We start from the raw sequence: 25,916 nt of genomic DNA, 5'->3' as shown, positions 1-25,916 counted from the left end.
TATTTTTGACAAAGGAGGAAAGAATATGCAATGGGGCAAAGACAGCCTTTTCAGTAAATGGTGCTGGGAAAACTGGACAGCTACAAGCAAAAGAATGAAATTAGAACACTTCCTAACACCCTACACAAAGATAAACTCAAAATGGATTAAAGACCTAAATGTAAGACCAGAAACTATAAAACTCTTAGAGGAAAACATAAGCAGAACACTTGATGACATAAATCAAAGCAAGATCCTCTATGATCCACCTCCTAGAGTAACAAAAATAAAAACAAAAGGAAACAAGAGGGATCTGATTAAACGTAAAAGCTTTTACACAGCAAAGGAAACTATAAGCAAGGTGAAAAGAAAACCCTCAGAATGGGAGAAAATAATAGAAAATGAAATAACTGACAAAGGATTAATTTCCAAAATATACAATTAGCTCATACAACTCAATACCAGAATAACAAACAACCCAATCAAAAAGTGGGAAAAAAACACCTAAACAGACATTTCTCCAAAGAAGACATACAGATGGCTAACAAACACATGAAAAGATGCTCAACATTGCTCATTATTAGAGAAATGCAAATCAAAACTACAATGAGATATCACCTCACACCGGTCAGAATGGCCCTCATCCAAAAGTCTACAAACAGTAAGTGCTGAAGAGGGTGTGGAGAAAAGGGAACACTCTTGCGCTATCGATGGGAATGTAAATTGATAAAGCCACTATGGAAGACTGTATGGAAATTCATTAATAAACTAGGAATGAAACCACCATAAGACCCAGCAATCCCACTCCTAGGCATACACCCTGAGGAAACCAAAATTAAAAGAGACACATGTTCATTGCAGCACTATTTACAGTAGTTAGGACAAGGAAGCTCCCTAGATGACCATGGACAGATGAATGGACAAAGAAGTTGTGGTAAATATACACAATGGAATATTCAGTTCAACTCAGTTCAGTCACTCAGTCACGTCCAACTCTCTGCGACCCGATGAGCCACAGCACGCCAAGCCTCCTGTCCATCACCAACTCCCAGAGTCCACCTAAACCTATGTCCATTGAGTTGGTGATTCCATCCAACCACCTCATCCTCTGTCGTCCTCTTCTCCTCATGCCCTCAATCTTTTCCAGCATCAGGGTCTTTTCCAATGAGTTAGCTCTTCGCATCAGGTGGCCAAAGTATTGGAGTTTCAGCTTCAACATCAGTCCTTCCAATGAATACCCAGGACAGACCTCCTTTAAGATGAACTGGTTGGATCTCCTTACAGTCCAAGGGCCTCTCAAGAGTCTTCTCCAACACCACAGTTCAAAAACATCAATTCTTCTGCACTCAGCTTTCTTTAGAGTCCAACTCTCACATCCATACATGACCACTGGAAAAACCATAGCCTTGACTAGATGGACCTTTGTTGACAAAGTAATGTCTCTGCTTTTTAAATGTTGTCTAGTTTGGTCATAACTTTCCTTCCATGGAGTAAGCGTCTTTTAATTTTATGGCTGCAATCACCATCTGCAGTGATTTTGGAGCCCAGAAAAATAAAATCAGCCACTGTTTCCACTGCTTCCCCATCTATTTGCCATGAAGTGATAGGACCAGAGGCCATGATCTGAGTTTTCTGAATGTTGAACTTTAAGCCAACTTTTTCACTCTCCTCTGTAGCGTCACCTGAATATCTGAGGTTATTGATATTTCTCTCGGCAATCTTGTTTCCAGCTTGTGCTTCCTCCAGCTCAGCGTTTCTCATGATATACTCTGCATATAAGTTAAATAAGCAGAGTGACAATATACAGCCTTGACGTACTCCTTTTCCTATTTGGAACTAGTCTGTTGTTCCATGTCCAGTTCTAACTGTTGCTTCCTGACCTGCATATAGGTTTCTCAAGAGGCAGATCAGGTGGTCTGGTATTCCCATCTCTTTCAGAATTTTCCACAGTTTATTGTGATCCACACAGTCAAAAGCTTTGGCATAGTCAATAAAGCAGAAATAGATATTTTTCTGGAACTCTCTTGCTTTTTCAATGATCCAATGGATGTTGGCAATGATGGGTTACCCCAGGCCCAAGGCCAGGGGTGGTGGCCAAGAGGAGCTACCCCACACCGGAGGTAAGGAGCAGTGGCTGTGCTTTGCTGGAGCAGCCATAAAGAGAGACCCCACGTCCAAGGTAAGAGAAACCCAAGTAAGATGGCAGGCACTGAGATAGGGCATCAGAGGGCAGACAGACTGAAACCACAATCACAGACAACAGGCCAATATGATCACATGGACCACAGCTCTGTCTAACTCAATGAAAATAAGCCATGCCGTGTGGGGCCACCCAAGATGGACAGGTCATGGTGGAGAGGTCTGACAGTTGTGGTCCACTGGAGAAGGGAATGGCAAACCACTTCAGTATTCTTGCCTTGAGAACCCCATGAACAGTAGGAAAAGGCAAAAAAGATAGGGCACTGAAAGATGAACTCCCCAGGTTGGTAGTTCCCTAATATGCTGTTGGAGATCAGCAGAGAAATAACTCCAGAAAGAATGAAGGGATGGAACTGAAGCAAAACAACCCCCAGTTGTGGATGTGACTGGTGATAGAAGCAAGGTTCGATGCTGTAAAGAGCAATATTGCATAGGAACCTGGAATGTTACCTCCATGAATCAAGGCAAATTGAAAGTGGTCAAACAGGAGATGACAAGAGTGAACATCGACATTCTAGGAATCAGTGAACTAAGATGGACGGGAATGGGTGAATTTAACTCAGATGACCATTATATCTTCCTATGACCATATATATTCCTACTGCATGCAGAAATCCCTCAGAAGAAATGGAGTAGCCATCAGAGTCAACGAAAGAGTCCGAAACGCTGTACTTGTATGCAATCTCCAAAACGACAGAATGATCTCTGTTTGTTTCCAAGGCAAACCATTCAATGTCACGGTAATCCAAGTCTATGCCTCGACCAGGGACTCTGAAGAAGCTGAAGTTGAACAGTTCTATGAAGACCTATAAGACCTTCTAGAACTAACACCCCCCCCCAAAAAAGTGTCCTTTTAATTATAGGGGACTGGAATGCAAAAGTAGGAAGTCAAGAAACACCGGGAGTAACAGGCAAATTTGGCCTTGGAATACAGAATAAAGCAGGGCAAAGGCTAATAGAGCTCTGTGAAGAGAATACACTGGTCATAGCAATGGAATATTACTCAGCCATAAAAAGGAATGCATTTGAGACAGTTCTAAGGAGGTGGATGAGCCTAGAACCTATTATACATACTGAAGTGAGTCAGAAAGAGAAAGAAAAATATCATATTCTAACACATATATATGGAATCTAGAAAAATGGTACTGAAGAATTTATTTAAAGGGCAACAGTGGAGATACAGACATAGAGAATAGACTTATGTACACGGGGAGAGGGGGAGAGAGGGGAGGAGGAGGTGAGATGTATGGAAAGAATAACATGGAAACTTACACTACCATATGTAAAATAGATAGCCAATGGGAATTTGCTGTATGGCTCAGGAAACTCAAACAGGTGCTCTGTATCAACCTAGAGGGGTGGGATGGGGAGGGAAATGGGAGGGAGGTTCAAAAGGGAGGGAATATATGTATACCTATGGCTGATTCATGTTGAGGTTTGACAGAAAACAACAAAATTCTGTAAAGCAATTATCCTGCAATAAAAAATAAATTAATTTAAAAAAGAAAAAGAGGCTAAGGGAAGGACTCCCTGGTGGTCCAGTGTTTAAGACTTTGCCTTCCAATGCAGGAGCTGCAGGTTTGACTCCTAGTCAGTGAACTAAGATCCCACATGCTTCACAGCCAAAAAAACAAAACATAAAACAGAAGAAATATTGTAACAAATTCAATAAAAGACTTTAAAAATGGTACACTTAAAAAAAAATCTTAAGAAAAACAGGCTAAAGGAGAAATTCCTGACTATGGCAATGGAGAAGGAAAGAAATGGAGAGCACACTCTAGGTCCTAGAAAGCCCTCTGAAGAAAGAAGCATGTAGGAAGTTAAAGGCACCCTGATCTTATGTCTTGCTTTCATTTTGCTCAGGCAAGTCACAGTCACATCCAGTCTGAACTATCACAGAAGTCCTCTGACTGGTCTCCCTTTAGCACAGTAACTCAAAGTAGACACATACTACTGAAAAATATTTTTAATTAGTTGAGTGAATCACTCAGGGACAAATTGAGAAATTGACTGTGTGGAAATTGTCCTGGTAGAAATTTATTCTTTTCCATACCTCAAGAAAAATGTGTAGTTTGGGGAAGAAAGTATTATTTGGAGTATTCTTTATATATAATTGCATATTTAATTAATAGTAACTCTCAAAAATTGAAAGGTTATCATGTGGTAACCTAGATAGCATATTAAAAAGCAGAGACATTACTTTGCCAACAAAGATCCGTCTAGTCAAGGCTATGGTTTTTCAAGTGGTCATGTATGGATATGAGAGTTGGACTGTGAAGAAAGCTGAATGCCAAAGAATTGATGCTTTTGAATTGTGGTGTTGGAGAAGACTCTTGAGAGTCCCTTGGACTGCAAGGAGATCCAACCAGTCCATCCTAAAGGAGATCAGTCCTGGGTGTTCATTGGAAGGACTGATGCTAAAGCTGAAACTCCAGTACTTTGACCACCTCATGCGAAGAGTTGACTCATTGGAAAAGACTCTGATGCTGGGAGGGATTGGGGGCAGGAGGAGAAGGGGAGGACAGAGGATGAGATGGTTGGATGGCATCACTGACTAGATGGACATGAGTTTGAGTAAACTCCGGTAGTTGATGATGGACAGGGAGGCCTGGTGTGCTGCGATTCATGGGGTTGCAAAGAGTCGGACACAACTGAGCGACTGAACTGAACTGAACTGAATGGTTTTTATAATCTCATTTAGTCCCAACAATCACTCTAAGACTGTTACCATTCTTACTTTACAGATGAGGAAACCGAGGTGTAGATACTGGTAATTAGGTAACTGGCCTACTGTTAGGTTAGCTACAAATTGGCACTTGTTGGCATCTACCTCTATAAGGATTAAATTTGGTACAGCTGCAGCTGCTGACTTCCAACACTCCCTGAAAGGAATTCAGGGTGGAGAGCAGAAATGAGGCACTCTGTGCTCTGGGGTGGCTGGGGGTGGGGAGGGAGATCTGGCAAAACAGGTCTTCAGATAGTCAGATATTTTTAGAAGCTGATTTTATAAGCCCAATTCTTCTGTCTCCTCCTATCTAGAAAAGCACTAAAATCCTTCATAGTGATGACTGTTCCTCATGACCAGTAAAATCTTTATGAGATTAGCAGAAACCTTCTGGGAAAATATGTGCCTGATTGCACATACTCTCCCTTCACAAAAATCATATATATACTGACCTTCCTCCTGTCTCTTTGGAGAAATTTCTCAGAGTTATCTGAGGTGCTCTCTCCTCAGCTACTGTCCTCATTTTGCCTCAAATAAAACTTAACTTGAAACTCTCATATTGTGCATTTTTTAAGTTGACAGTTACATTGTTAATTATTGACGGAATATGTTAAAACCCAGTTCTGACTACAAAATGCATTGAGCTTTGCCCCCAACTTCTTATGATGATAACTTGAAGTGAGGTACTATTTTAAAGGAAAATAGGTATTTTTCTAAGAGAAATATTCTCAAGTTTAGTCTAGAATACTTATCTGTTGGATTCCTGGAAGTCAGAAAAACCCTGAGCTTTCTGCAAGAAATAAGCCATTCTCTCTTCCACAGTGCCCTCAAAATCTCCAATGAGGTGATCCAGATAATTACTTCTACACTGCGTAGTTTGAATAAATAGGATTAAAGAGCATTTTTCTCTAGTAGAAGACACATTAAAATTTAGCTGCAATAATAATTCTGGTGTTCTCTATGGTTTCCTAAAAGATCATGAAAAATTCTCAATGGTCTAACATTCAGAGCATGATGGAAATTTAAAATCTTGCACATACCTTTCTTTCTGTCATGTTCAGGAATTCTTTGTATTTGTTGAGTTGTTTGGATCTGAGGCTGAGAATGAAATTCTGCATTCCTGTGAGGCCTTTTTAACCTGTTATCCTGTGTTGCTTCATAGAATAAAAATGTCCTCAGCATTAATTAGCATATTGAGACAATTGCAGGAATAATCATTATCCCAGAGGAAAAAATACAGAGACCAGGGTGAGATGTGTTGGTATAAGGAAGACACATTGTTCCCCAGACCATCAGGAGCACAGATTGACCCCCACAGCCCCACCCACTCTCAGGTTTGCTTATCCAGATTTTAGAATCTGGCAACATCTCTGGTCAAGATACAAAGAGACTCAGCATGCATTTTAGAGCATAAGTTCCAGAACCAAGATTTCCAGGTTTAACCCTGGTTCTATCACTTATTTATGTGACTTAGGCAAGTTATTTAAATTCTTTCTTTTTTCTTTTTTTAAATGAAGATAATGACAGGCTCTAATTCATTGATTAGCTATGAGAACTTAATGGGTTAATATGTATAATGTGCTGAGGATCTTGCCTGTAGTAAGTTTCTATTAAATAGAGGAGGAGTAAAGGGGTATAATGAGAATTCCAAGATGACTGTAACTATGTTTTGCCCAGAAAATGTCTGAGACCTAGTCAAGAGGGATATCATTGTACTGCTCCAAAAATATATAATCAGCAGTTCCACATCTCAGTAAGCACTTAACCTTTACTTTTAAATAAAACACAACTAATTGTTTTTGGTTTTGCTTTTAATTTTTTACTGTCCTCTTGTTTCATTCTCCAAAGTCCAGGGCATTTCTCCAATTGACCACATCAAGAAAGGAAATATTCTAGCGTTGTAATGTGTACTTAGTTAAGTTCTTTGAAATTTTTAAGTGTAAAAGGACCCCGAAACCATGACATTCGTTTAAAAATAACTTGAAATATTTATGTATTTAGTTACATCATTGAAGGACACTTTTAAATGACTATATTATGTGTATAGATCTCTAGTCACAATATCACTATACATACAGTGTAGAAGCTCTACACTAGTCCAAAGTTAATACTGCAGAAATTTGTATTGAGATCACATTTTAAGTAAAAAAAAAAAAAAAAAATCCACCCTCTAGATTGTATACAGAACTATTTTTAATCAAGCAAAGGGAAAAAATGTGCAAAAGAAAAATATGCCAAAGTAACAAAGGTGATTTACCTCAGATATTGGAATTGAGAGTAAGTTTTTTCTAAAATGGGTGTATATCTGTTTCCAAGTGGAAAAATACATGGTAAATTAAGATTAAAATATTCACATTTAAAAATAAGGGTATATGTTAATAAAGGGTATATGTAAATGAGTTCAATTTAAGAAACTAGGAGAAAAAAAGAAAATAAATGATAAGCAAAATTCATTAAATAGAAAGTTTAAAACAGGATCTACACATTCAAAACTGGTTCTTTTAAAAGATTAATGAAATTCCTGACTATATGGATAAAAAGAAAGAAGGTAGAAATTAATCATATAATGAATGGAAAAAAGACCAAAAATAGAAGAGAATTCAAAGATAATAAAAACCTTATTCATTTAAGCAAATATTTATGAGCACACAATGTGGCCCAGCTACTATTCCAAGCATCGGGAATAAAGCAGGTAAAAAAAAGAGACAAAAATCCCTATTCTTATGGAACTAATATTACCAACATGGGGGGAGGGGCAGTGTGACGGAAAGGTGGGTAATAATTAAATAAGTTTTTTTTAATTATAATTTGGTAGAAAATGGTAAGAAATAATTCAGGAAAGAAGGATACAGAGTGCTGAAGCATTACAATTTATCTGAAAATTTAGATGAAATGAGCAAATTCAATGAAATATTTAATTTACCAAAACTTATTCCTGAAGAAAAATTCTTTGTATTTAACAGATACTAGGATACAACAGATGTTTACAGACTGCTGTATTTTCAGGTTGGTTGAGCTTGTGCCATGCTAGTTGTGAATATTTTGAATCTCATACCTGCCCATAACCATTAATGAAAATGAGTCTAAAATATTCTCACAAAGAAAGCAATAGCTTCACACTATTTTAAAAGCAAGTCCTAAAAGTTAGAAGAACAGATTATCCTAATATTAAATAAACTCTTATAAACAATAAAAACACAAAAGTAGCATGGAGTCAGAGTGAGACACAATCCACCATTTATTTTGTGAAGCTAGAAAATCCTGCATCTGAGATAAGAGAAAAAAGGATATCCCCCCTTTCCTTTCCTGTTAACACTCATAGTTTTCTTGATGTCACTTCCTAGTTGTTTTTGTATTTGTGTGTGCAATCTTTTTTTCTTTAATTTTTTTTTTTTTTTTTGGCAGTGTTTGGTATTCATTGCTGCATGGGTTTTTCTCTAGTTGCAGTGAGCAGGGGTGCACAGGATTCTCTAGTTGCAATGCACAGGGTTGTCATTGCAGTGGCTTCTCTCATGGAGCAGGGGCTCTAGGTACACGGGCTTCAGTAGTTGTGGCTCGTGGGCTTGAAAGCACAGGCTCAGTAGTTGTGATGCACAGGCTTAATTGCTATGTGGAATCTTCCACATCAAGGATCGAAACTGTGTCTCCTCCATTGGAAGGCAGATTCTTCAATGCTGAGCCATCAGGGAAGCCCTGTGTGTGCAATCTTCAAATGATTTGTATTTAGTATCTGTCCTTGGCCCCTTCTCTTCATCTGCATAATCTTTTTTAATTTTTATTTTATATTGGAATGTAGTTGATTAATAAAATTGTGTTAGTTTCAAGTGTACAGCAAAGTGATTCAGCTATGCATATACATGTATCTATCCTTTCTCAAATTCTTTCCCCATTTAGGTTATTATAGAATATTGAGCAGTGTTCCCTGTGCTATGCTGATGAGTGATGTCATCTGCTGTCATGGTTTCATCTGTCACTTACATCCCTTTTGTTGTTTAGTTGCCAAGTCATGTCTAGCTCTTCACAACCCCATGGACTGCAGCACACTAAGTTCCCTGTCCCTCACCATCTCCCAGAGTTTGCTCAAGTTCACATCGTTTGAATCAGTGATGCCATCCAACCATCTCATCTTCTGTTGCCCTCTTCTCATTTTGCCTCAATCTTTCCCAGCATCAGGGTCTTTTCCAATGAGTCAATTCTTCGCATTAGGTGGCCAGAGTATTGGAGTTTCAGCTTTGGCATCAGTCCTTCCAAAGAATATTCAGGGCTGATTTCTTTAAGGATTGACTGGTTTGATCTCCTTGCTGTCCAAGGGATTCTCAAGAGTCTTCTTCAAACACCACAGTTTGAAACAATCAGTTCTTTGGCACTCAACCTTCTTTATGGTCCAATTCTCACATCCATACATGACTATTGGAAAGTCTATAGCCTTCACTGTATGAACCTTTGTCAGCAATGTCTTTACTTTTAAACATACTGTCTAGGCCTGTCATAGCTTTCCTGCCAAGAAGCAATCATCTTCTAATTTCATGGCCGCAGTCACCATCTGCAGTGATTTTAGAGCCCAAGAAGAGGAAATCTTACATCAAGTGTGTGTGTGTGTGTTTGTGTGTGTGTGTCACTCAGTCGTGTCAGACTCTTTCATGACTTCTAAATTTATACACTCAAATACTATCAGTTTTCTAATCTGCAGGCTCACCCATTCTTCACAAGTATTGAAAACATTTTGTCCAAAGCTATCCTCCTCACCTTGGGGCCCCTCCAGCTGCCTTTCATATCCTGTTGAATGGCACCATAATTGACCAAGTATCCCATGTCAAAAGCCTAGAAATCATCTTGATTTCTGTGTCTTTTTACTCCCTTCATCCTACAATTTAAGAAACCTGATGATTCTACCTCCTTAAGTCTCTCTGCTAAGTTCTTCCATTCCCATCCCTAATGCCACAGCTGTATTCTGAACACTGATTTCTTTCCCAGATCCCTTGCAAGAGGTTGGCCTACCTGCCTTCAGTCTCCTCAGTCCATCTAAATCCTGCTGGTTACTGTTCCATCACCCCACACATGTCTATGCCTTATCTTCACCTGGAACGTTCCTCCACTTCCTTCTCCATCAGACTTACCCCAATCAAGGAGTCTTTTCTATTTAATCCACTTTTATTCTTAACCCAACTCAAAATGGTATCCTTCTTTGATCTCTCATCATCTCATTTATATTCTTATATAGCATTTGTTCAAAACTGTATACTTGCCATTTCTCTTGCGGCAAAGTAAGATCCTTGAAGGCATAATTTCTCTCTTTCATCTATGCAGCATGAATATCTATCATAATGCTTAACACATGATTCCATGCAAAAAAAATTCATTGAATGAAGAAATTAATGATTATATTAATGAATGAAAATTCATTTGAAAAATATTTGTTGAGCATATATTATATACCAGACACTATTCCAAGTATGGATGATATATTAGTAAACCTGGTCTTGTGGAGTCTTTTTTTGAAATGGGCATGTGATTAATTAAAATATGAATCAAATAAAAATGAGTCTGAGGAAGACAGGCTTCAAAATAGATATTGATTAATTCTGCTGCTGCTGCTGCCACTAAGTCGCTTCAGTCATGTCCGACTCTGTGCGACCCCATAGACAGCAGCCCACTAGGCTCCTCTGTCCCTGGGATTCTCCAGGCAAGAATACTGGAGTGGGTTGCCATTTCCTTCTCCAATGCATGAAAGTGAAAAGTGAAAGTGAAGTTGCTCAGTTGTGTCCGACTCCTAGCAACCTCATGGACTGCAGCCCACCAGGCTCCTCCGTCCATGGGATTTTCCAAGCAAGAGTACTGGAGTGGCGTGCCATTGCCTTCTCCGTTGATTAATTCTAACACTATCAATTTCACACTTAACTTTCCTCTCTTCATATCCTCCAGAATTAAATTTTGGAGGATAATAAGACTTTTCCATTTAAATAATAAGAATACACATACACACACACACACACACCTGACAGTTTCTGTAAACAGAAACTCCAAAGTAAAGATCTTATGAAGTCTAAGTATATATGTAAATATTTACCTTCTTTTTGAGATATTTCAGGTCTCTCACCTGTCCGCCGATCAGGAGCAACAAGTGGGAGCGTCGTATAGTCAATCTTCTCGCCATTGTTTTCTGGGAAGTGGAACAAAATCCATTCTCATCATAATAATTGGATAAAATAACAGTTTGTATTATAACTGAAATGAAGGTTAATAACTATTTTTAAAGGTATCAATAATTCTAAAATGATATCTTAATAAAAGACTATAACAATTAATAACCATATAATCTCATGCTTTATGGACAAGAATTTACTAAGTACTTACTGCTATATGTGTACTAAAAATAAACATTTTTAATGTTTCTTTATAAATGTAACATTCTGCAACTTCAATTTACCAATTAAATAAAGGTGTTGAAAAAGGAAAGCTGGGCATATTGCAAAGAAATTAAGGCAATAATAGTATCTTCTGAGTTGTCATATTTTAAGTTAAATCTAGGCATCTATACTGTTTATTATCATTGTTTATAACCAAAAAGTTGATCACATTCAACTGACATTTTTATAAATCAAGTCAAATGTCCTGTCCAAAACATGTTGATCTGTATATATTTAGAGCTAAACAATAATAACAATGAAAAAGAATTTCTCAAAAAATAATTATTAAAACATTCTCCGTATGGAAATCTGATATCCAGCTCTCCGAATGTGTTCTAGTCTTTGCATCATCCATTTCATTAAATTTCTGGGAATTGACTATGTCATTTTTAGGCATAGTCAATGACTGTAATTTTTAGGTTAATGTAATAATAATAACAATAATAACAAACAACTCACTATGTCCCAGGTACTATTTCAGGTATTTATATGCATTCGTTTATTCAATCCTCACAACAATTCTGTATAATGGAAACCGCAAAGTTATACATCCCCATATTATAGATGTGTAAACAGAGGCACAGAAAAATCTAACAAGCTTTACATACACATATGGAAAAAAAAATTCAAGTAATAATTTTAAGTGCACAAGTTATAGTTATACATGACTGTAATAATATGTTTCTGGTAGAAAATTTAATGATAAGAATATGCAGACTTATTCCAAAAGTTTCCTAGGCACCATTTGTCTCTTGCTTCTGTTTGTATATGTATCTGTGTACCTCGTAGACCAAATTTCATTAAACGACAAAAGAAAAAGAAAACTCAAATATCCTCCCATTATCATCAATGTATTGTTCAAGATGTATACTTTACAGAAAACTATATCTACTACAAAACATGCAATGAAGCTTAATTCCCAAGAGCATAGGCTAAATTATTAAATTGTACTTATGGCCAGTTATCCTGAGATCATCTCACCTCTGTGTGGTTTATGCTTCATGGTTTGGTATTCCAAGTTCTGGCAAGGAGTCTGTCTCATGAACCAAAAAGTTAGCAAAGTGACAATATGAGCAGAGTAAGAAGAGTCTAACTGCTCTGTGATGCGTCCCACACAGGAAGCCTCCCCTTAGAATCACATTCATGCTGTTCTTCCTTCACACAAGAGGTTAAAGGATCAGGATATTTAAAGTCTGCTCAACATCAGATAATAAGGTCCTGTGTTCAACTAGCACATTTGCATCTGAGACCCACTATTGCTGAGCTATGATAATAGATACATCAGAAGGTAGAAAATTTGACTTTTTTTTTTTTCCAGAATTCTGGCCAATTTTATTTTAAGGTTTGGATGCATCTTTTAAGGGATCTCTAACTTAAAAGGTATAATTTGTACAGAAGATCTTAAAATTATTTGTGTTTTTCCATGAAAGCAGCACATTCATTAGTTAACTCATTTTATGTGCATTTTACTGATCACGTAATTTTATGCCAGGCTATGTTCTAAATGCTGAAGATAGAGCAGTCAACAAATATAGCAAGTAAACTACCTCTTGGCTCATGGGGTTTATAATATAGTGAGGTGGAGGACAGTAAACCAGTAAGTCAAGTGCATACTATACTAAATTGTGATTTTTAAAAACTAAGAAAAACATATTGGAAAAGAGGTGATAGTTTGGGGATAATGATGGAAGACCTCACTTGAGAAGGAAACACTTCAATAAAGTTCTAAAAGATACTACTGGAGATAATGAGTCTAAATATATAATAGATTGTTAACTCCATGAGAATAGAAAGCATGTCTTATTATTCACAATATCAACAATTGAATAAATACATTTAGAGAAACTTCTGTGTGCTTACCATTTTGTTAATGAAATTATTTGATATTCATAAACAAATGATAAACTATGGAAAAGAGATAAAATATATATGAATTGGGCTTCCCTGATGGGTCAGGGGTTAAGAACCCACCTGCCAAGGCAGGAGACACGAGTCCGACACTTCGGTTGGGAAGATCCCCCTGGAGAAGGAAATAGCAACCCACCCCAGTATTCTTTCCTGGGAAATCCCATGGACAGAGGAGCCTGGCAGGCTACAGTCCATGGAGTCTCAAAGGAGTCAGAGAGTACTTAGAGACTGAACAACAAAGAGATAAATCAAAATTATGGAGAAAGAGCTAAAAATACATATGAATAGTTTAAGGCATTTCAAATATGTGAGTTAAGAAATAACTTATTTCTTAAGTTATTTTTTAGGCACCTTCCTACAACTGTAGCTATCCTCTCCTTTTATTCTCTAATTTTATACTCTAATGAATTCACTTGACTGAAGCCACCATTTGACTTAAGCCAATCCCTTGTCCTGTGTGCCCAGTTCTATCACTCTCACCTTCTGTCTTTCCAAATTATAGTGGGCTAAATGTTATGTATCTGTCACGTTTCAGATGAAAAAATTAAATGGCTTATTTAAGAAAGCTTTTGTTGATTCCTAAAAGACGCTGCTGTAAAGTGCTAAACTCAATATATCATCAAATTGGAAAAGTCAGTTTTCATTCCAATCCTAAAGAATGGCAATGCTGAAGAATGTTCAAATTACCGCACAATTGCATTCATTTCACATATAAGCAAAGTAATGCTCAAAATTCTCCAACCTAGGCTTCAACAGTATGTGAACAGAGAATTTCCAGATGTTCAAGCTGGATTTAGAAAAGTCAGAGAAACTAGAGATCAAATTGCTGACATCCCCTGAATCAGAGAAAGAGCAAGAGAATTCCAGGAAAACATCTACTTGCTTTATTGACTATGCTAAAGCTTTTGACTGTGTGGATCACAACAAACTGGAAAATTCTTAGAGATGGGAGTGTCAGACCACCTCACCTGCTTCTTGAGAAACCTATATGCAGGTCAAGAAGCAACAGTTAGAACAAGATATGGAACAAAAGACTGGTTCCAAATTGAGAGAGGAGTACATCAAGGCTGTATATTGTCACCCTGTTTATTTAACTTGTATTAGAGAACATCCTGCAAAATGTTGGGCTGGATGAAACACAAGCTGGAATTAAGACTGCTGGGAAAAATATCAATAACCTCAGACATGCAGATGACACCACCCTTATGGCAGGAAGAAAAGAGGAACTAAAGAACCTCTTAATGAAGGTGAAAGAGGAGAGTGAAAAAGTTGGCTTAAAACTCAACATTTAAAAAACTAAGATCATGGCATCTGGTCCCATCACATCATGGCAAATAGATGGGGAAACAATGGAAATAGTGACAGACTATTTTCTTGGGCTCCAAAATCACTGTAGGTGGTGAGTGCAGCCATGAAATTAAGATGTTTGCTCCTTGGAAGAAAAGCTATGACCAACCTAGATAGCATATTAAAAAGCAGAGACATTACTTTGCTGACAAAGTCCATCTAGTCAAAGCTATGGTTTTACATCCATACAGTAGTCATGTATGGATGTAACAGCTGGACCATAAAGAAGTCTGAGCACTGAAGAATTGATGCTTTTGAACTGTGATGTTGGAGAAGATTCTTGAGAGTCTCTTGGACTGCAAGGAGATCAAACCAGTCAGTCCTAAAGGAAATCAACCCTGAATATTCATTGAAAGGACTGATGCTGAAGCTGAAGCTCCAATACTTTGGCCACCTGATGGGAAGAGCCAACTCATTTGAAAAGACCCTGATGCTGGGAAAGACTGAGGGCAAAAGGAGAACAGAGTGACAGAGGATGAGATGGTTGGATGGCATCACCAACGCAATGGACATGAGCTTGAGCAAGCTCCAGGAGATGGAGACGGACAGGGAGGCCCGGCGGGCTACAGTTCACAGGGTTGCAAAGAATCAGACACGACTGAGCAACTGAACAACAACCAAGCTAGGTTATAATCTTTTTACATTTTCCCATTCCTCCAAATATTTCCCATAATAAAAATAGAATACAGGGGACTTCCTTGGTAGTCCAGTGGTTAAGACCTCACACTTGCAGTTCAGGGTGTGTGAGTTCAGTGCCTGGTTGGGGAACTAAGATCCCATATACTGCACACTGTGGCTAAAAATATTTTTTAAAAGTATGCATTAGAATTCTTGCTAAATAGTTTCATTAGATTATATCACCAAAGAGGTGTGAGTCTTACCTGACTTTCTCATTAATATATTCTTGCAATTCAAAGGATAATGCACATTATAAACACTGAATACATGTGTGTGGCATTATCTAATAGACAAATAATCTTGGACTCTTTCTACAGAAATAGGGTCTCTTATCAACTTAGATTTTTATTTATTTGAGATCAAAGTTAAACCTAGGAATTTCATAAAGGTTTTAATATAAAGTTTCAAGCGTCTCCCTAAATAAAATATCATATTCATTTAAAATTTACATGCAGTAATTGTCATCCTTTCAAGAGTATAATTTGATGATTTTTAACACATATGTAGCTTGTACCCACATGCATAACAGAGATAGAGAACATTTCTATCTCCCAAAAAGTTGCCTCATGCCCCTTTGTAAACAATCCCCTCACATCAGCCTTGTCCCTGACAACTACTAATCTGATTCTTCAATATGAGTGAATTCATAATGATGTTTAGGTTTTTTATTATGACTTCTTTCTCTTTTCAAAGTGCTATTGAGATTTATGAATATTGTTGTATACATCAGTATTTCATTCCTTCTTATGGCTGAGAGTATTCCATTGTATAAATTGTTATTCATTCAACAATTGTTCTATTGTCATTTCTTCACAAGGTGGGGAACATATGGGCTGTTTCTGGTGATAATGATAAAGTCATAACATTAATATTATAGGGCTTTGTGTGGATGTCTGTTTTCATTTCTCCAGTGTGAATTTGTTGTTGTTTAATCACTCAGTTGTGTCTGACCCACCAGGCTCCTCTGTCCATGGGACTTCCCAGGCAAGAATACTGGAGCAGGTTGCCATTTCCTTCTCCAGGGCATCTTCCCAACCAGGGGATCAAACCCACATCTCCTGCATAGGCAGGTAGATTCTTTACCACTGAGCCATCTGGGAAGCCCCTAGTGTGAATACCTAGGTATTCATTTCTGGGTCATATGGTAAGTGTATATTTAGCTTCATTAGAAATTCCTAATTGTTTTCTAAAGTGGCTGTACCATTTCACATCTGCATGAGGATTTTCAGATATCTCACACCTTCACCAGCACTTGGCATTGTTCATATTGTAAATTTTAGCCATTATGATAGGTGCATGTACCTTGTTGTGGCTTTAATTTGCATTTACTAACAATCAATCATTTTTTTAACCATCTTTTTGTCATCTGTATATCTTCTTTGGTGAAGTATCTATTCAAATCACTTAACCATTGTTAATTGAGATTCATATAAACATACCATCAGTTGCTTGTCAGGTGAGCCTCTCCACTGGGCAGCTCACAACTCAAAGTGAGTGAGTGAGAGAGAGAGCACCCAAGATGGAAGCCTATTGCAGCACTACTTTCAATAGCCAGGACATAGGAAAAAAAAAAAACTAAATGTCCATCAACAGAGGAATGGATGCAGAGGACATGGTGTACGTATATATATAATGGAATATTACTCAGCCATAGAAAGGAATGACATGTATATTGTCACCCTGTTTATTTAACTTATATGCAGAGTACATCATGAGAAACGCTGGACTGGAAGAAACACAAGCTGGAATCAAGATTGCCGGGAGAAATATCAATAACCTCAGATATGCAGATGACACCACCCTTATGGCAGAAAGTGAAGAGGAACTCAAAAGCCTTTTGATGAAAGTGAAAGTGGAGAGTGAAAAAGTTGGCTTAAAGCTCAGCATTCAGAAAATGAAGATCATGGCATCCGGTCCCACTACTTCATGGGAAATAGATGGGGAAACAGTGGAAACAGTGTCAGACTTTATTTTTCTGGGCTCCAAAATCACTACAGATGGTGACTGCAGCCATGAAATTAAAAGACGCTTACTCCTTGGAAGGAAAGTTATGACCAACCTAGATAGCATATTGAAAAGCAGAGACATTACTTTGCCAACAAAGGTTCATCTAGTCAAGGCTATGGTTTTTCCTGTGGTCATGTATGGATGTGAGAGTTGGACTGTGAAGAAGGCTGAGTGCCGAAGAATTGATGCTTTTGAACTGTGATGTTGGAGAAGACTCTTGAGAGTCCCTTGGACTACAAGGAGATCCAACCAGTCCATTCTAAAGGAGATCAGCCCTGGGATTTCTTTGGAAGGAATGATGCTAAAGCTGAAACTCCAGTACTTTGGCCACCTCATGCAAAGAGTTGACTCATTGGAAAAGACACTGATGCTGGGAGGGATTGGGTGCAGTAGGAGAAGGGGATGACAGAGGATGAGATGGCTGGATGGCATCACTGACTCGATGGACGTGAGTCTCAGTGAACTCCGGGAGTTGGTGATGGACAGGGAGGCCTGGCGTGCTACGATTCATGGGGTCGAAAAGAGTCGGACACGACTGAGCAACTGATCTCATCTGAATGGACCTAGAGACTATCACACAGAGTGCAGTAAGTCAGAAAGAGAAAAACAAATACCATCTACTAAGGCATATATGTGGAATCTCGAAAATGGTACTGATAAATTTATTTGTAAAGCAGAAATAGAGACACAGAAGTAGAGAACAAACATATGGACACTGAGGCAGAGAAAGGGGGAGGGAGGATGAATTGGGAGATTGAGATTGACTTATATACACTATTGATATTATGTACAAAATAGAAAACTAATGAGAATCTAATGTTTAGCACAGAAAACTCTACTCAGTGCACTGTGGTGATTGTAAATGAAACCCAAAAAATAGAGAGGATATGTACACATATGGATGACTCATTTTGCTGTACAGAAAAAAATTGACACAGAAGTGTAAAGCAGCTATACTCCAATTAAAAAAGAAGCAAACACTTCTTAGCTGAGCAAGCAGAATAGAAAACAGGCTAAATTGTTTAACTGAAGATGAACTAGCTGACTTTTACCATTCAAGCTTTGTTCTTCAGGATCCCACCAGCATGTATTTACCATATCATATGGCTGGAGATGTCTGAACTCTGTGATCAAACTGCTAGCCTGAGATCTGGAGACTGGTGCTTCACCTAAGCATCAGGAGTACATGTTCTTCTCTCCTTAACTTCTACATTAAAGGAAAAAATAAATTTCTCTAAAGAGAAATGGACACATATTTTAAAATATATGGAAGTCTAACCAAAGAAGTGATATATTGTTATTTTTACCATGTTTCCTAGGTGAGGCTTCCCTGGTGGCTCAGACGGTAAAGAATCTGCATGGGAGACCCGGGTTTGATCCCTGGATCGGGAAGATCCCTTGAAGAAAGGCATGTGAACCCACTCCAGTATTCTTTCCTGGAGAATCCCATGGACAGAGGAGCCTAGTGGGCTACAGTCTGTGGGGTCAGAAAAAGTCAGACACGACTGAGTGAATCTCTGTCTGAGTCCCAGGTGGCTCAGTGCTAAAGAATCTGCCTGCCAATGTAGGAAGCAGCAGCAGCAACAGCAGACTTAGAAGAGAACCACAAATCAACACCTGTGTAGTTACAGAAGGGCAAAAATAGAAGACAGGAATCACGAAAGGCCACTTTAGAGGCTGCCTACCACGCTCATATAGAAATACAATTATACATGGACTATATATCCTGTAAATTTCATACAATTACTGATTAGTTGTCATATCTCTTGTAGATTCTTTGAGTAAACTATGTACAATTAGAACCTCGGCAAATAAATTTGTCTTTCATTTTTTCTAGTCTATGCATTGTATTTCTTATTCTTGATCAACTACATGGTCTGGAGTCAATACAACATTTTAAAAAGGTAGGGAGAATGTATATCCTGGCTTTGGTTTCAATCTTAGGAGTAAAGCATTCAGTCTTTCACCTTCAATTATGATGTGAGATGCAGTTTTGTTTTGTTTTTTTTTTTTCTTTAGGTGTGCTTGCTAGCAGGCTATCTTTTGTTCACAACTTTCTAAGACCTTTTATCAAGAATATAAGTTGGATTTTCTCATGTATTTTTCTGTGTATGGGCTTCCCTGGTGGCTCAGCAATAAAGAATCCACCTGCAATGCAGAAGTAAAGGGTTTGAGCCCTGGGTTGGGAAGATACCCTGAGAAGGAAATGGCAACCCACTCCTGTATTCTTACCTGGAGAAGCCCATGGACAGTGGAGTCTGGTATGCTACAGTCCGTGGGGTCAGAAAGAGCTGGACACAGCTTAGCAACTAAATAACAGCAACATGGTTATTCTTTTATACTGTGTTGAAATAGAGAATTACATTAATTGGTTTTCAAATGTTGAAACAAAATTGAATTCCTGGGACAAATCCCACTAGGTCATGATGTGTTAGTAATTTTTATATTGCTGAATTGGATTTGCTAATATTTTGTTAAGAAATTTTGATCTATCCAGGACAGATATGGGTCTATAACTTTTTTTCTTAAAAAAAAAATTTTTATGGTGAATGCTGGTGAATGTTCTCTGCTCCATGTGCACATGAAAAGAATATGCTTTTTCTATTGTTGAGTAGAGGGGTCTATATACATCTGATATGCAGTTTGGTTGCAAACTGCTCTTTCAGATTTTCTAAATCCTTACTGCGCTTTTTTTTTTTTTTTTGCCTAAATATCCTGAATAATTGCTGATAGAAGTATGTCAAAATGTCCAAATGAAATCGAGGATTTGTCTATTTTCCCTTTCAATTATATCAGTTTTTATTTTATGTATTTTCAAATTCTTTTATTGGGTATATATGCACTTTGAATTTGTAGACATCTTATTATGCTGATTCCTTCAACATTATGTGATATGTGTCTTTATCCCTATAGTAGTTAATGAAATTTTCTTTCAGTACTACAAAGAATGTCACTTTATCACCTTCCAGTCTGCATACTTTCAGATGGGAAATCTATGATTCTTACTGTCTCAAAGCTCTTGGATGATCTGTCAAGTTTCACTCTTTTTTTATTCTTTGTGACTCACTTGGGATATTTCTGTTGATCTATCTTCAGGTTTACTAGGATCTTTTTCCTCTCTCTCTCATGTGTCCAGTTTTCTGACAAGCCCATGGAAGGAATGATTTATTTTTTTTTCCCATCTGATATTTCCATTTGACTCTTTTCTTATATAATCTTCATCTCTCAGATAAAATTTCCCCATATTCTCATGTATGTTTTCCTAAGTTTCCACTAGTATTTTGACAAGTTAAAAGTTATTCTCAAAAAGTTTGATGATGCTAATTCCAACGTCTTGAACATACCTGAGTTTATTTCAGCTGTGTGCTTCCCTTGCAGCTCAGTCAGTAAAGAACCTGCCTGCAGTGTAGGAGAACTGAGATCGATTCCTGGATTGGGAAGATCCCCTGGAGAAGAAATGGCAACCCACTCCAGTATTCTTGCCTGGAAAATCCCATGGACAGAGGAGCCTGGCAGACTACACGGCGTCACAAGAGTCAGACATGACTTCCCAACTAAACCACCAGCACACCATTTTAACTTTTGGCAATGGGTCATTGTCTCCTTTTTTTGCACATGTGTGTCAAATAATTTTTACTGAATGGCAAACATTGTATGTTTGGCTAGAAAAAAGTTACCTCTTCTTCTGTAAGACTAATAGTGTGGGACCTTGGGCTGGTTTATAGTTCATTGTTTCTGAGGTTGTCTTTGTTACATACAGACTTCAAATTTTCAGCAATATGGTGCTGCAACCTAATGCTTACTGTGCCGTCTTGGTAACTGAAGGTTTTTTCTGAGTGTTTTTTTTTTTTTTTTAGTTTTTTTTAAATTTATTTATTTTAATTGGAGGCTAATTACAATATTGTAGTGGGTTTTGCCATACACTGACATGAATCAGCCATAAGTGTACATGTGTTCTGACTGTTTTTGATTCAAGTCTACAATTTCAGCAGATCTGAAGGGAGTCTCTTTCCAAACTCTTGCCCTCCCTCAGTGGTAAGTTTCTATAGCTTGTAACATCAAGTATGACAGTGTGGGAGACAGTAGAAATTCAAAGTTCTCTTGATCTAATCTCAGTCTCAGACAGATACTGTCTGCCTTAGCCTTAGGAGTGTGGCTTTCTCAGCATTCCTACCTCTCCTCCTCAGTAGCCAAGCTCTTTCTTGTATGTGTCGGGGTCTTAGTCAGGAAAGAATTTCCCTCTCTTGGCCCCAGAGAGTTCCTTGCTTTTATCTCAGGATTAAAGATAATTTTATTCTAGTCTTTCCTTGGCAGCATCACCTTTTTGTCTAGGACCAGTGATGAAAGAGTTGCCTGCTCCACCTTGAGCAGTAGAATCTGCTGTTTGTGACGGTGCAAGGCTTGTGGTGGGAGCAACTGTGGTTTCCTTTCTTTTCAGTTCAGTTCAGTTCAGTCGCTCAGTTGTGTCCGACTCTTTGCGACCCCATGAACCACAGCACGCCAGGCCTCCTGTCCATCACCAACTACTGGAGACCACCCAAACCCATGTCCGTTGAGTCGATGACGCCATCCAACCATCTCATCCTCTGTCCTCCCCTTCTCCTCCTGCCCTCAATCTTTCCCAGCATCAGGGTCTTTTCCAATGAGTCAGCTCTTTGCATCAGGTGGCCAAAGTATTGGAGTTTCAGCTTCAACATCAGTCCTTCCAATGAACACCCAGGACTGATCTCCTTTAGGATGGACTGGTTGGATCTCCTCACAGTCCAAGGGACTCTCAAGAGTCTTCTCCAACATCACAGTTCAAAAGCATCAATTCTTCGGTGCTCAGCTTTCTTTATAGTCCAACTTTCACAGCCATACATGACCACTGGAAAAAACATAGCCTTGACTAAACGGACCTTTGTTGGCAAAGTAATGTCTGCTTTTTAATATGCTGTCTAGGTTGGTCATAACTTTCTTTCCAAGGAGTAAGTGTCTTTTAATTTCATGGCTGCAGTCACCATCTGCAGTGATTTTGGAGCCCAGAAAAATAAAGTCAGCCACCGTTTCCCCATCTATTTGCCATGAAGTGATGGGACCAGATGCCATGATCTTCGTTTTCTGAATGTTGAGCTGAATGAATGTCAACTTTTTCAGTCTTCTCTTTCACTTTCATCAAGAGGCTCTTTAGTTCTTCTTCACTTTCTGCCATAAGGGTGGTGTCATCTGCATATCTGAGGTTATTGATATTTCTCCCGGCAATCTTGATTCCAGTTTGTGCTTCCTCCAGCCCAGCGTTTCTCATGATGTACTCTGCATAGAAGTTAAATAAATAGGGTGACAATATACAGCCTTGACATACTCCTTTTCCTATTTGGAACCAGTCTGTTGTTCCAAGTCAAGTTCTAACTGTTGCTTCCTGACCTGCATACAGATTTCTCAGGAAACAGGTCAGGTGGTCTGGTATCCCTATCTCTTTAAGAATTTTCCACAATTTATTGTGATCCACACAGTCAAAGGCTTTCCTTTGATCAGCTACAAAGAGACTTTGCTTTTAGCCATCTCCTAGCATCACTTTATTTTCTGAGACCAGGAGGGAAACAGGGAGGCTTATCTTACTTCTTCTAAAATGGAGGAAATTTTTTGCTTCCATTCTTTCCCCAATAGCCATTCCTGGGAGTAGGAGAGTTTCCTGGCCCTCCCTCAGTGTCTCAAAGTTTTTGCTTCATGTGAGAAAAAGATCTGGGAAATGATGTTTCGTGCCTCTCCATCACTAAGGGGCTCGCCTGCGTCTCCTACTCTGCCCCAGTCTGTCTCATGAGCTCCCACTGGAGGTCTGTTGAAAAGACCTGGTGAAAGAGAGTGGACTCCCTTTATGTTTAGGGCTCTTGGGATTCTAAACTGTCAAGATAGCCCACACTCATCCTTCTAGAGTTTGTTAAAGGCTAAGACTCCATGCTTTCTATTCAGGGAGCCTGGGTCAGAGAACTAGATCCCACATGACTTGACCTAGAGTTTGCATGCCACAACAAAGACCCTGGCAGCCAAATTAAAAAAAAAAGGGGGGGGGGGTTGTTAAAATATCTGCTACTTTTATCTTATCCACTTTCATGGCAGCCACTGTTTCTCCCCTGCCTCAGATAAAGCTCTTTGTGAGTTCTGTCTTTCCTCAGGGTAGAGTTGTGGGGGGAAGGGGAGCTTGTCCCTCTTTGGCACCATTTACTTTGTGACTTTGTCACTCCGACAGGCTCAAATAAAGTTAAAATTTTGTAGATGATCTAGATTTTCCTTGTCAGAGGAAATGACTTTTTGATGTGGCCTTCTATGTTCTAAGCAGAAGAGTATGTAAGATGATTTTTTTAAGTCAACTGGCTCAGTTTCTTTAAAAATGTATTTCTGAATTAGCATTTTTGGATTGCTCTGCTAAGATAAAAAAACACTTTGTGAAAATAATTGCATTTTTGGATGGCTTTTCAATGATGGCATTCTAGTAAGTGAATTGTAGGCTGTACGTATATCCTTTATATAGAGATATTTATAAAACAATAAAAAAAAGTTAGTGGCAACTTTGCTGAGTCACTGTGGCTCCCTTAACAAAAATTTGAATCAAATTGAATAAATCATGCATAGAAAATTAATGTGAAAAAATTGATGGTGATCTTAAATTGACATAAATAAATAATGGATACCACACAAATCTGGAAATTATGATTATGGAACTCAATATTAATTTCCTTTATCTATTGACAATCAGCCATGTGGAATGTACCTACAGTCATATGTTTATAGTTGTGTATTCATAATGATTATTTCTAATATTTTGTATTTTTAAAGTTTTATTCTTTGTATTTATCTGAAATGTTAAGTTTTTTATAAAGAATCTATGTTTTTTTTAAATTGTTAGTTTAATTAAACAGGAAAATAAGTAACAGCTAGAAGGGAGTTTAAAATAATCTTTAGGTGATTATGGATAGTGAATTTTTTCTTCTTTGTAATTTTATGCACTGTATTAATTTCTAATAATTTTAATTATAATCCAGATGTTTTAACTATATACTGTCATGCATTTAAGAATGTTGAACAAACTTTTTTAAGAAATTCAAGTGTTATGTTTGTGATCAAGTAGACTCTTGAAAGAGTACATAAAATAACTGCTGAATGTTGTTAAGAAACTCCAGAAATATGTTCAATAAAATGTAGAATTCTAAAGCAAAAAAAATGTATTTTAATTCTCAGTGATTACAAAATAAAACTGCATTTGTACCATGAATCATCAATTCTCTATCATCTTTGATTATAGAGTAAAAGAAAAACCTATGACATATATAGGGCTTCCCTGGTGGCTCAGACAGTTAAGAATCTGCCTCCAATACAGGAGACCTGGGTTCAATCCCCAGGTGAGGAAGATGCTCTGGCGAAGGGACTGGCAACCCATTCCAGTATTCTTGCCTGGAGAATTCCATGGAAAGAGAAGCCTGGTGGGCTATAGTTCATGGGGTCACAAGAGTTGGACATGACTGAGCCACTAAAATTAACATAACATACATATGTTAAACACACTTGACACATATATTAAAATTGTATACATTTAAATATTTAATTTGCAATATACACATTTAATATATGGTTAAATACACACCTTTCTAACTTAAATAGTACAAGAGAGGGGAACTAATCTCTTTTAAAATGGTGGTTAGTACTGATGATAAATGGAAATTATAAGGGAGTAATCACAGTTCAGGCATAAAAAATAGACTCAGCAGCCATTGACAATGTGGTTTCAGACACGACTCTGCACTTCTGAGAATTTGTATTTTCTCCAAACTGAATCAAGCCCAAGGCCACTCTCAGGCATATTTAGAACAACATCCACCAGCTGCAGCATTAAAGTCTCAAGGTCCCCCTGGTAACTATGCCACCATTTCAGGCCCCAACCATTCCTTGCTTAGCAAGCACCCTTACTCCTTGCCAGCTCCAATTATAATTCTTGACAAACAGCTTATGTAACTAACTGTGGCCTTGGAGTTTTGCTTTTATAGGCTTCCTGCATTTGGTAGTCCATCAGAACACGATTCAAGTACCTCTTAAATCTGTGTCTCCCAGACTGCAGTTCTAACAAACCCCAAACAAATGCCTCTTTTATTTCAATCAGGTCTCCATTTCTAAAATGTTGGTGAACAGTGTTAATTAAAGGCACTAAGAACTCAATGAATGTCTGTTGCATAAAAAAAGAATATATGAATGAATTAATATATATATGAGGGAACATATAAATATAGAAACAGAGTTATAGGACTATTATTTAGGTTGTTTTCTAGTCCTCCAAGTTTTCCCTCCCTTTCACTCACCCTGAAAAGCACTCTTTCTTGCCTAGCCTGGAACAAAGCTGACACTTCTTTGCAAAGTCCCCTAGGAGGCTGAAGTGGAGGTACTTGTTGAGCTTGGTATTTTTCCCTAAGTACTGTGGAAGGGAAAAGCAGGAAAGCAGAGCACAAAATGAAATGGGAATGGAACTAATAAGAGACCCTTTCAACATAATGGAACAGAAAGTAAGAAATGACCCAATTGTCCAAGATCATCCATTTCCTACCACCTATCTAATTTCTCTGGGCAACTTACAGTTCTGAGCACTTTTAAGCTCTCCTCAAGAGAAGGTGGGAAACTTGGATACCTTGTGTGGGGTTGGA

The 25,916-nt window shown here is 38.1% G+C and overlaps 1 protein-coding gene across 1 annotated transcript in view; it reads right to left on the bottom strand.

Annotated features, from left to right (window-relative positions):
- LOC109558577 (C-type lectin domain family 7 member A-like) overlaps positions 1–25,916 on the bottom strand; it is a 54,922-nt gene that overhangs the window by 11,547 nt on the left and 17,459 nt on the right. Inside the window, exons 3-4 of the mRNA XM_070788741.1 lie at positions 10,971–11,063; positions 5,944–6,057 (exon numbers count right to left, since the gene is read on the bottom strand). Coding sequence (XP_070644842.1) covers positions 5,944–6,057; positions 10,971–11,063 — 207 coding nt within the window. The remainder of the gene's footprint in view (positions 1–5,943; positions 6,058–10,970; positions 11,064–25,916) is intronic.

This window comes from Bos indicus, chromosome 5 (assembly GCF_029378745.1).
Source record: "Bos indicus isolate NIAB-ARS_2022 breed Sahiwal x Tharparkar chromosome 5, NIAB-ARS_B.indTharparkar_mat_pri_1.0, whole genome shotgun sequence".
NCBI lineage: Eukaryota > Metazoa > Chordata > Mammalia > Artiodactyla > Bovidae > Bos > Bos indicus.
The sequence above is the reverse complement of the archived record's forward strand: the minus strand, read 5'-3'. Positions and strand labels throughout refer to the sequence as shown.